The sequence below is a fragment of the Typopeltis vanoorti genome, chromosome 12 (genome assembly GCF_054136105.1).
Source record: "Typopeltis vanoorti isolate ZY-2024b chromosome 12, IOZ_Tvanoo_1.0, whole genome shotgun sequence".
Lineage (NCBI taxonomy): Eukaryota > Metazoa > Arthropoda > Arachnida > Uropygi > Thelyphonidae > Typopeltis > Typopeltis vanoorti.
The window spans coordinates 58,128,454-58,141,570 of NC_143560.1; the positions used below are offsets into that span (position 1 = coordinate 58,128,454).

General features: G+C 37.8%; 1 protein-coding gene across 1 annotated transcript in view; it reads left to right on the forward strand.

Annotated features, from left to right (window-relative positions):
• The window catches only part of LOC150100817 (uncharacterized), a 975,156-nt gene that overhangs the window by 143,309 nt on the left and 818,730 nt on the right, over window positions 1-13,117 (forward strand). The window contains exon 5 of the mRNA XM_090401910.1: window positions 1,167-1,229. Within this exon, the coding sequence (XP_090258036.1) occupies window positions 1,167-1,229 (63 nt within the window). The remainder of the gene's footprint in view (window positions 1-1,166; window positions 1,230-13,117) is intronic.

Below are 13,117 nucleotides of genomic sequence, written 5' to 3' on the forward strand. Positions count from 1 at the left end.
GAGAATGTGTGTGAGAGAGAGAGCTTTGGAGCAATAATGCCATTTGTCCATATATAGCACTGCTGTTCTTGTGTGTGTATGATTGATATTAAAAAAAATGGAAGCAGAAAGAGTTGGAGATGCCAGTGAGAGAAGAATGAATTGAGCTGTGAGGAGTGTGATATGTATAGGAATTTGATGATTCGAAGTGTGCCAAGCTGAATGTTAGAGGAGTGCTTGTCTGGATTGAAGACAATGTGGTAGTGTGAAGCAAGATGAAAATGTAGATGAGATTGATGGTGATGGGTGGGTGGTATGAATGACCTGAGAGGAAGTGTGAATCAGATATAAAGTTATGCCTGCTAAAGTGAAAGGTAGCAGGCATGGTTTCATGTGGAATACTGACTTAGAAAATAAGAGTATATAGTATATTGAAAGTCTCTCTCTTTTTCCTCCCTCTCAACTTATCATCAACGATTATAGCATATTATCTGAGGTACCTCTAAAAACATTACCATGGATTTCCATAGATGTCATCTTCACTTCACACTAGCACCCCCCCTACCTTATCCTTTTATTTTTTTAAGGCAATACCTACTAAGAAAAATTATATGCCTATACTATATTTAATACTGTGGGTAGGGTAAGAGTTGGATAATCCAGGAACTCTGCTTTAGAGTATTTTTAAAAGCCACTACAGATTTCCATTTAGCTGAATGCTGGTCTTATACTGGATTGAAAAACCATCTCTAACCTAAAATCATTCACAGATATTTGTACTACATGGGATTTGGACAGTCTAATGCAGACTCCTAATCCCAACCTGCAAGTATGTTGAGATTATGCTGCATTTAGTTACCCAAAATATGAAAGAGAATTATTCTCAGCCTGCCTTTAGTCAAAATGTTAAATCTTGCATTTGGATTTTCACTATGGATTTGAATCCAGCAAAACAACATCATTTTTTAATAAATGTATCTATTTTGTGTTATGTGTGAAATGCAGAAGGATATTATACTAAAACAAAATGCAGTATCCCCTTTCTGCACACAGAAAGGAGATACTGCATTTTGTTTTAGTATAAGATCCTTCAATTAAAAAAAACACGAACTGCATTTTTTTTTCACATAAAAATAAATATTACAATGTCAGATACTAAATATTTGTTTTCAATTCTTTTATTTTAGGGTCTGCCTGGCTCTTCTGGTCTCCCTGGTGAACCTGGGTTTCCTGGATGCAATGGTACTGATGTAAGTTATGATAAAGTTTCACTTTTTTTTAAAAGTAAATAAAATTTAACTTTGACCATTCATAATGAATATATAATTTGAATGGTTATGTCATCTTTAAGTCTCTCTGGGTAAACTCCATCTCATAATGTAGTCATATGATTCTTTTTCAGCCTCCCCTCCCCATTTTTTAAAAAATTTTAGTTTAATACTAATGTTGCATTCATCAGCTGTGTAAACTTTTTGAGTGGAGTAGTATAATACTGTATTATAATTCTTTAAAAAATTATATTCTTAAGGGGAGCTGATATGATTGAGACGTTTGTAACTGTTGATAGGTAGTCACAGGGTTGATGACTCTGGGGAGTACTTTCACTTGGTGGAACAGCAGGAAGGAGCGATGACAAGGGGCAATCCCTGGAAATTATGAAAGGAAGTTGTGAGCAAGAGGGTGAGGAGTGGTTTCTTTGCATGGAGAGTGGTTGAACTGTGAAATGCATTGCCTGATAGAGTGAGAGCAAGAACATTCAGTGAGTTCAAGGACTGGTATGATAGACTTTGTGTTTCCTAAGAAGGACCTCCCACGATGAGTTTTGACTCTATGGAGGCCTGAATCATAATAATATTCAAGCACCAGCAAACAGTAATAATTTGTGGATGAATTCAATTCACAACCATGCTCTTTGTATATATTATTACATTATAATGAGGATGTGTACATCAGTAAATATGATAATCAGCAAAGCAAATTTTGGCTAATTGAAAGGATATTAAAAGTCCATCATTATTTCAAAGTCAAATATGTTAACTTTAATTAAAAGTTTTGAAATTAATCTAAGAGCTTATTGGAATACAACCATGACCATTATTGTTGTTTTGATATGACACTACTCAAAAAGAACGACCTCTTCCCAGGATCCCATATGTTGCCTTTTATTAGTGGCAACAAATATATTGCTTCTGATTAAGATTTCACTGGGTTGACAACTATTTCAAATTGTTAGTTCTCAGAGACCAGGAAGACCAAGAAGAACCTTGCAAGGGCAAGAAATGTCTTTTCAATGCCATGGGAGTATTTTTTTTTCTTTTTTGGAAAGTTGTATTTTATTTAAGTAGACTCTCAGTAGTTTGGAAATTATAGTAGTTGAAGAAAGTGGTTAGAAGACTTTAGTTATAAAGCTATTAAATGAAAATATATTAGAAATCTATGATTATTTCAAAACCAAAATACTTGAAACTTAATTAAAAGCTTTAAAATTGAAGAGATTATGGAGAATAAGATTGCTGCTTGGTCTTTAATTAGTTTGAAAGCGCTATCAAGGTTCAGGCCAGTGAAATCTTAATCAAAAGAATTAACAAAAGGTAACCATAGGACTCCTAGGTAGAGTTCATGTCTTAAATAACCATACCAAGACCATTATGATTCTGGAAGCTGTCTTTTCAGGAAGTTCTTGGGTCAGTTTCAAAGTTTTTAACTTAAGTTTCAGATATGTGAATAGCTTTACGTTGCCGAAATGAAGCCTCCTAGGCTAATTCTCAACTACAAAATTTTGGTGCTCTGCTTTTCATCCTAAAATTCTTTTTAATCATAAAAATGCATTGAAAAAGGGAAAGGTCTGGGATGCAAGAGAAGTAGTTTGGAATTTGTGGAAAACTACGGTAGAAGTGAAAAACGAGAGGATCAAGGTGAAGTGCAGAGAAGCCACAGCTTTAGAGGGGAGATAAGGATAAGTTAGAGTGGTTATAGACTCAATAAAGAGTTACTGTGTTGGTTTATGAATGCTGGTTATATCAGAAATGAAGGATGAAATGTGGTTTGATGAGAATGATCTGGCATATCGCCTATTATGGGCAAACAGGTGAACATCTGCCTGGAAAAACATGAAAGATACATTCGCTACTATTACTATGGCAAGTCGGGACTGGCAGACCACGCTTTGGACACTCCTTCACACAGGATTAGATGGAGGAAAACGAATGTGCTATTTAGGAGTCGTTATAGATCTGAAAGATTATTTTTTGAGTCAGCAATGGCTTTGAAGAATTCTCCCAACCTTAACAAATATGGTTGCATTAATTTGCCAAAAATTTCAGAGACAGTTATCCTAAGAAAAACTCCTGGATAACTACTTTTTTTTTCCCCGTTAGAGGGCGCCAAAAATAGGACTTTAGATCTTTTGTCTTTTGCAATTATATTGTTTCACTCACTCACTGTCGCGTATACAAGTGTGTTGTGCTCTGATGATGCTGAGTTGAAAATCAGTGAAATATAAGCGTTAATAAAACATCTTTGTGATAAAAGTGTGTGGGGTGTTGTTAATACCGTGAAAAATAAGTCATGAAGGAATTGAAATAAAAACATTTATTTGCTTATCAGCTGAAATTTCTGATTCAGATATTCCCTTTCATTTAATTGGAATTATAGATTTAATTTTGTTAAACAAACTGTAAGAAATCAGTGAAATATGTGCACCTGTGTCAAGCAAGATTTCACAAGGCACATCTTCAATAAATCCTCCTTGTAAAACTGTCAAAAGATTACCTCTATTAGCATAAGAAGTTAATGATACATCAAACTCACTTTCAGGGTTAGAGCTGCCTCTAGCTTTACCCATGTCTAGTGAGTAGCTTGACATTTCTGTCCTTGCCAGTATAATATTGGAATAATAACTATTTCCAGATTTTTCTTTATTCTCTGATTTCTTATTTTGAAAACAAGATTTATCCTTAACATAACAGTTTTTGGCAAAATGACCCAGTTTACTGCATCTAAAGCATTTTGGAATATATCTCCTTTGAGATGTTTTATTCCTGTCAATACCATTGATTTACAAGATAAAGATTGATTATCTGTAAGATTCTTGGATATTGTCAAATCAGATAGCATCTTAAACAGACGTTCCTGTCCTTTTACTGTTGGTCTCTGTTGTCTTTCTATTTCTGCACTAAGAAATGTTTTCAGTTCCTCTGATTTTTCCAAATCATGTGATTGCACCTTGGAATCAGATTCTGGAACATTTTCAGTGAAATTCACAGAAATTTCTTTAGGCTGTTTCCTTTTCTTAGCACCTTTTCATTTTTGAAACTTTCCTTCTCTCACTTTATCTGTAGCCACTGTGTTAGGAGAATGAGTTTCATTATACTGAAAAAAGTTCACCTGTTTATTGTTTGAAGAATGAAATATATCTCTAGTCTCTCTTCCTTTTCCTTAATAATTTCAAAACACTGTTCAAGATTTTTAACCTTTTTCTTGTATGCTGTTTCTTTCAAATTATCTCTAAGGCCAAGCCTAAATTTATTAAACAACAACTATTCCCAAGAGGATTTCTCTTCACATGAAACATAAAATTCATGAGCAATGCTCCAAAGTCTGTGATAATATTCTGAAACAGACTCCCTATTACCTTGAATGCACTGATAAATTTTCCAAATGTTAGGCCCTAATTCTCTTACACTTGAAAATTCTGATATTAGCAAACTTTTAAAGGTTGCATAATTGTCAGTGTCTCTCAGTAAAGAAGATGTGTTTACGAATGTTTTGGGTTTGCCCAATAATTTATTACGAAGTATAATCAACAAATGAAAATCTGACCATTTTCCTAAATCTGTAATTTTTTCTGCATATTTAAAAAATGTTTCTATGCTTTCACTACTATCTCCTGAGAAAGAAGGTATTACTAAAGCTGGATTAATTAACTTAAAAAAATCCTCATCTTTAACTAAAGAAACTTCACTACTAGAATTGTTATCTCCTGTAGCCATTTTACTTGAGTCAAGATTTACTTTCTGGATTCTAAAAATAAGTTGTCATAATCAATCCTGTCGTTGACTGTGCCATTGTTAATTTAAAGATGTTTATATAGAAAGGATATTATCATAACATTAATCCTACCGGCTGCACCATTGTTTAAATATTGGATTTTAATATGATCTCTTTTTCTAACAATTATTTTTTTAATTCCGAGTGTACCTATATATGCACAAGAGTTCACTCCGATTGGTGCAATGACCTCCTTTTTACTATTTCTTTCAGAATCCAAATAAATCACTGACTCAAGATCAAAATACAAAATAAACACATTTAATAAAACAAAAACAATATATATATATATATATATACGCTTCAAACAACTTTACATAACTAACTACAAATTAATTGGATCCAAGGCTCTTTTAAATAAACTTACACTTAAGACTAGACTAAACACTTTGTTTGCACAATCACAAAATGTTCATAGCCAGTTTCTTTCTCTGTCAAGGCCCTTTTCTGAAGATATATGACTCCATTCTTCATTTACACAGGATCCTTTTCATCACTTATGTAGCACACATAAAATCTTCCTGACTTAATTCTGTCTCTTTTCTTCAGTAGAAATAATAGTCAGATCCAGCATCCTTAATAGAGATGAAACTTCCTAATCAGAGTTTTCTCGAACATTCCTTTAGAACGAAAATAGCAATTTCTTCTTTTATTCAGTAATCCTTATTGACAGTCTTAACTCTTCCATTTTAAAAGAATTTACAGTTCTACGATTTCCTTTTCGGAACCTACTATAAATCTTCCAATTAGCGTTTCCTCCAATATTCCTTTTAAAACGCCTATAGCAATATTTCCCTTTTATTTATCAATACTTATTCCACTTTAAACTTAATAGTTCCATGATTCCGTTTTCGGAATATACTATTAATTTTCCTCCAACTGTCACATAAAAAACACAATTTACTCCCGAATCTAAATATCTGCTGGCTTGTGTTCTGAATTCCTTCCGAATGCTATCTCGTTTATTTCTGATACTCAGATACCGAACGCTTTCCTTGTCAGCTGTCAATCACACATCAAACCTCTCGGTGAGCATGCGCACTCCTTGAAAATGGCAAGCGAGAAACTAAATACAGGTAACCCTCGTATAATGCGGTCTACAAATTGTAGCAACTCTTGTTCAACATGGTATTTATATAACACAGTTTCGATATAACGTGGTCTACAAATTGTAGTAACCCTTTATCTTTTCATATATTTTTCACCGTGTGACTTAAAAATCAAATTTTTTCTTAAATTTGTATCTGCCCGTATCATGCATGTAGTTATAAGTTGCGAATTTTAGGGTAATTACTCTTTAGCATGCATGTACATCAATTGTTTACCATGTAAAGTGTTAATTATTGTTGAAAGTTGTCTTCGTTTTCTGCCAGGAAAGCACATTAAAAATCATAAGTCTGTTAATGTCATGCTGAGCACTTTATTTTCTGGTGAGTTACATACAATATGTAATGCTTTTTAGGTAAAAATTTAGAGGGCTTTTGCAATATGGTTGAAAACAAAATTAGTGAATTAATTGTTGGATAAATAGATTTAAATTAGGAGGAACTGGTAGAATTAATAGATGACGTCGAACCAAATGGCGGGGAAAGTTCTGTCGTAGATTCTGATTGTGATGAATCCGTTAAAAGAATTCAGTTTAAAGAAATTAGCAGAAGGATTGGACTCAGCAAGAAAGTTAGTAAGTTATTTTATGGATAATGATCCCTCAATGAGGGCTCCGGAAAATTCACGAGACAATTGGATATTTGTTTAGCTCCATATTATGAACTTAATAAAAAATTGCAGCATAGTGGTAAGCAAGGCCGTATTACTGACTTCTTGATAACTAAACCAGCCGAAGTATGCAATGAGAATTATACAAATGATGTCCCAGAGATTTCAAGTGATGATGACTTCCGGCCACTCGTAAATAAAGAACTATGAAATGTTCGTTTTGAAGACAGTGACGATGATTAAAATATGCACTTTATTATGTGCAATGAAGTTTACGTACAATTTGTAATTTTATAAGTTTATACTATATATTTGTTTCATAGTTTATATGTTTTCTTAATTTACATGAATTACCGAATTAAATAAAAAAATATTTTTGTTGGGTATGTCATTGTTGTTTATATAATTAAAAAAAAAAGAATTTGGAATCTAATCCTACTTTTTCTATGTAATCTGAGTCTTGCATAATGTGATTTATATAACGCGGCATTTCTATGGAACCTAACATCTGCGTTATATGAGGGTTACCGGTACTGTATAATGGCTGACACAGTTGTTTCTGTTAGCAACAAGAGAATGTCTTCATAAAACACAAAACTTAATATTTTAAACTACTATAAAATTTTTTAAAGTAATACAACTATTCAAATCCGGTAAGTACATAAACTTTTTAACTGCTTTACATATCACTTTTGACAAAACAATTTCCATAACCGGCACATCGCAAGTTCCGACAATGCGTGTTATGAAAACAAAACTAATAAACATACTAACATAAACAATATGTAAAAATATTCAGAATCAGGGAAACCGAATTCTGATGGGAGGTATGCATAAGAGAGAAAATGTTAGGTAACTGTGTTAATGATGGGAATGGTTATTATTATGGAAATTATTATTATCAACACCTGACCTCCATGGAGTCAGAGACTCATCGTGGGAGGTACTCACTATTGCATACAGTGCTCATCCAACCGCGTCTTAAACTGATTCAATGTGTCCACATCCATGATACACTCAGGCAATGCATTCCACTCACCAACTACTCTCCATGCAAAAAACCTGCTTCTCACTCCTTTGCTCACACCTTCCTTATACAGTTTCCAGCAATGGCCTCTTGTTCTACTTCCCTCTCCAGTTCTATGAAAAATCTCTTCCATGTCTACCTGATAACAACCCCTGACCAGCTTATATGTCTCAATCATATCCCCCCTCTCTTTCTCCTATTCACGAGGCTCTGCAACTTACATTCACTCAATCTGTCCTTGTAGTACACATTCCAAAGACCACTGACTACCTTTGTGAATCTACTCTGTACCCTTTTCAACATATCTTCATCACCATGAAAACCTGATGACCAAATCTGTGCACAATAATCCATATGAGGCCTGATCAAGGCCTTATACATGGAATCATAACCTCTCTATTTCCGCATATCAGGGTTCTCCGTATCATTGACATTATTCGATGTGATGTCTTCACAACTTGTGCAATGTGGCCCCTGAATTTCAGGTCCTTGTCCACCATCACACCTAGATCTCTTATCTCCTCTACTTCTGTTAAAGTTTCCCCACCAAGTGTATACTTGGCATCCCATCATTGCTTACCAAATCTCAAAACCTTACACTTGGCAACAGTGAACTGATAGTTTCACTTACCTGCCCATTCATGCAATCTATTCAAGTCCTCTTGTAAGGCATTAACATCAGCCTGACTGTGCATTGCTCTCTCCCCAGTTTTGCATCATCTGTAAACAGCTAGATATCACTAGTAAAACCCAACCCAATGTCATTAACATACAAATTGAACAACAGTGGCCATAAAAACTGACTTCTGTGGCACACCACTGGTGACCTTTCTCTTTCGAGATACTGCACCCCCATATACAACTTTCTGATACCTATCTGACAGCCAGTCACTGATCCAACACAGAAGTCTGTTATCCAATCGCATCTCTTTCAATTTAATTAAGAGCTTGTCATGTGGCAGTCTATCAAAAGCCTTTGCAAAATCCAAGTACACCACTGTATATGCATCTCCTCTGTCCAAGGTATTTGTCACCTTGTTATAGTACATAAGTAAGTTAGCGAAACATGATCTCCCCTTAACAAACCCATGCTGATAACCATAGAGATTACTGCTGTTATCAACCCATTTCTGTATCCTACTTCTCACCAATCTCTCCAGGATCTTCACCACAACTCCAGATATACAGACGGGTCTATAATTTGGAGCTACAGCCTTATCACTACCTTTATGCAGTGGAACAATTTTATCCTCCTTTCACTCCCTTGGAACCTGTGCTGTTGCAAAACTCTTGTAAAACAGGCATGCCAATGCTATTGCCAGTTCCCTGGAACATTCTCTTAAGATGCGTGGTGATATTTCATCACCTATTGCCTTATTAACATCAAGGTTATTTATTTCCTCAAATACTTCCTACTCGCTCACAATTAAGCTATCCTCTCCTATGTCTTCTACACTCAAGTTACTCATGATTCCACCCTGATCAGGATATAACACACTTATACATTGATCACTGAATACCTCAACAATATCTTCTGCAGCATTTACCATTCTACCACTTTCATCCCTTAACTTTATCTTTCCATGATCATTCTTCCTTCTACTTGCCACATGGGGTCCGACAGGGCTCAGTACTAGGACCTATATTGTTTAACCTTTATATCAACATTCCCTGTGGATTGCAAGGGGATATTCAGTTGTTTGCGGATGATGCGAAGCTGGGAAGGATTATTAGTAATAGTGCTGATATGGTAGCCCTGCAAGAGGATTTGAATAAGCTAGATAGATGGGCAAATGAATGGGGGTGTCAGTTTAATGCAGCAAAATGTAAGGTCTTGAGGTTTGGGAAACATCGATGGGATGCTGCATACTCTATGGGAGGAGTTATTCTGGAGGAACAAGGGGAGACAAGAGATCTGTCAGGTTGATGATTGATAGAAACCTGAAATTTAGGGGACATATTGCAAAGGTGGTGAAGGTAACACAGAGGATTGCTGCAATTATGAGAAGGACACTGACCTGCAGAGATAAAAGGGTTATCATTCCGTTGTATAAGTCTCTGATCAGACCACACTCGGACTATTGTTCTCAGATTTGGTCCCCAGGATTTGAAGGGGATAAATTAACTGTGGAAAGGATACCAAGACGGACAACAAAGCCCCCCCACCCCCCCCCCCCCCCACCCCCCCCCCCCCCCACCCCCCCCCCCCCCCACCCCCCCCCCCCCCCACCCCCCCCCCCCCCCACCCCCCCCCCCCCCCACCCCCCCCCCCCCCCACCCCCCCCCCCCCCCACCCCCCCCCCCCCCCACCCCCCCCCCCCCCCACCCCCCCCCCCCCCCACCCCCCCCCCCCCCCACCCCCCCCCCCCCCCACCCCCCCCCCCCCCCACCCCCCCCCCCCCCCACCCCCCCCCCCCCCCACCCCCCCCCCCCCCCACCCCCCCCCCCCCCCACCCCCCCCCCCCCCCACCCCCCCCCCCCCCCACCCCCCCCCCCCCCCACCCCCCCCCCCCCCCACCCCCCCCCCCCCCCACCCCCCCCCCCCCCCACCCCCCCCCCCCCCCACCCCCCCCCCCCCCCACCCCCCCCCCCCCCCACCCCCCCCCCCCCCCACCCCCCCCCCCCCCCACCCCCCCCCCCCCCCACCCCCCCCCCCCAAGGGTATGGTATTTTTAGGAAGGATAGACAGAATAGGAGAGAAGGGAGCATGCTGCTAATGATATCAGATGATTTGAATCTGGTTGGAGTCAAAATCTATTACTGCAATACTAATAACAGTTTTTAATGTGACAGTGAGTTTGAAGCCATGTGAAAATGGCTGTTAATTTAATGTCAGTAAATATAACGTCATGCACTTTGGTGTAATAGATATCCAGTGTTATATTGGATATCTAAAAATACTGTACCCTTTGCACTTGCCAATTAGTATATCTGTTTATAATAGCCAGGCCTCACTAATGCCTACAATATGAGACTTCAGTATATTAACTAATGCAACAAACCCTACTTCTTTGTTTCTGATATTCCTAATATTCATCTATAGACATAGGTTACCACTTGGCCAGCCAGGCTGACCAAGTGGTTAGCGTATCCGCTCTCCAGCCAAAAGGCTGCGGGTTCAAATCCCACTGTGGGCATGGATATTTGTGATTGACTGTGGCAATACTAGTAGTAGTGGTCGGCGGTAGATGGCGTTGGTGTAGTTGTGGTCAGTTGGTGGATTGTGAGTGGTGGAGACTGAGTTGTAGAGTAGGTGCCTTCTCTCAATGAGTCTTTGGACTCCCTGGAGGTGACAAATAATAATAATAATAATAATAATATATTGGTGAGATTTGTAGGGATCATGTAGTAAAGACTAAAATAAGGAAAGTAAATACAATCCATAAGATAATTGCAATGCTGAGAAGAACATATAAAGATAAGGAAGTCAATTTGCATCTTTACAAGGCCTTGATATGACCTCACTTGGACTGTTGCACACAAGTCTGTTCTGGTTTCTGTGGTGACTGATTCAGTGCAGAGAGTGTCAAAAATAATTTAAAATAAAAGGATTGTGGAATACTAATTATGAAGACAGATTGAGAATTTGTAGGCTGCATACACTAGCAATCAGGAGAAAGTGTTGTGATATGATTGTTAGTTGCAAATTTCTGAAAAGGTTATACATTATTTCAGTAAATGGAATTCTTTTTATGGAGGATAGGGAAAAGATGGGAGGGCATTTTTGGAAGTTGAGAATGAATGCTGTCAAAAAGGGAGTGAGAGTTAGATTTTTCTCTGATAGAGTTGCATGTGATTGGACTGGATTGCCATTGGATGTTGTGTGTGTAAGTAGTGTGAATGAATTCAAGAACAAGTATGACAGATGTTGCGAACAGTATAGTCTCCCTTCAGTAGTTCCTGACTCCCTGCAGGTCTCTCTTAATATTAGATTCTTGTCTATGATGTGAGGAACCTTTATCTAGTCTCTTTCAACTAAAGGTGAGTTAGCTGGTCTCATACAGAGGTAGGGTTTTTTTCACCCAGAAACACAGGTTTTCCATCCCCCAGAACAGGCAAACCTTCCCCGTGAACACATGTACAGACATAGAACACACTGAGAGGCATAAGGCTAACCACCTTATCCTTGGGTTATGGTTGCAAAGTCTACAGCTAAGAACCTTAATGGTTCGTGAAAGCTTAAGAAGAAGAAGGAGGGAAAGAAAAGAGAAATGGTCATTGCTAATAACTAAAATAACATGTATGTAATATAATGAAAGAGAAATAATGACTTTGCAGATAGATTGTAAAAACTACATTTTCCCTCACTTCTGAATGACATTGATTAGGTGCTTATATATTGTAGTCAAGAATGACATAAAATTTCATAAAACAGGTGCTTTTTTAAGAAATTGATCCAGATTTACTTCTAGTTATGCTACTTTGGTTTAAATGCAAGTACAGGCACTGTGTGATTTGGCAAATGTGATTATTAAGTGCCAAATATAAGCCTTCTGAAATGTGTTGGTGGCAACTGATGTAATTTCCTACAAGCTTTTTTTTTTTTTTTCCCTACATTTCCCTACATTGAAAAGGTTGAGTGTAAGAGAGAGAAACTTTAGCACTGATTGTGTATTTATTGATCCTTATAGGCAGAATAAATTGCAGAAGAGAGGGGATAAAAATCGGCATAGGACTACAGTAGTTAGTGACTTATATATCAGTTCTAAAGCCGGTACAAGATCTAGAGGGAATCTGCAATTTTTGTATACCAATGCTAGAAGCATTCGAAATAAGAGAGAAGAATTTTTGGCATTAGTCAGTGAAATCTCACCAAAAGTTGTAGGCATTAGTGAAACTTGGCTGTCAGCAGAAGATGTGGTCACTGGAATTGAATGTGAAGGGTACAGTATTTTCAGGGAGGATAGAGAAGATAGAACAGGAGGAGGAGTACTGTTGATGATAGCTGATGTGTTGCAGCCAAAGAAAGTAGTATATCATGATGATAGACATGTGAATGAGAGTTCATTTGAGGCAGTCTGGTGCGAAATAGTGACCAACGCAACCAAATATACAGTTGGATGCTGCTATAGGCCAGGGAGTACGGGGGAAGATATTGAATTCATGCATCAGCAACTTAGTGCAATGAGTGAAGGCTTAGTGATTATTATGGGGGATTTTAATTATGGTGATATCAATTGGAAGGAGGAAATATCACGTAGCAAAAAGGAAATGGAGTTCATACATCTTCTACGAGATAATTACTTGAAACAGCACGTAACTGAAGGGACACGTGGTGTGAGAGTGTTGGACCTGGTTATTGGTTCAGAGGTTATATGCATAAGTAAGGTGTCCTCGTTACCTCCA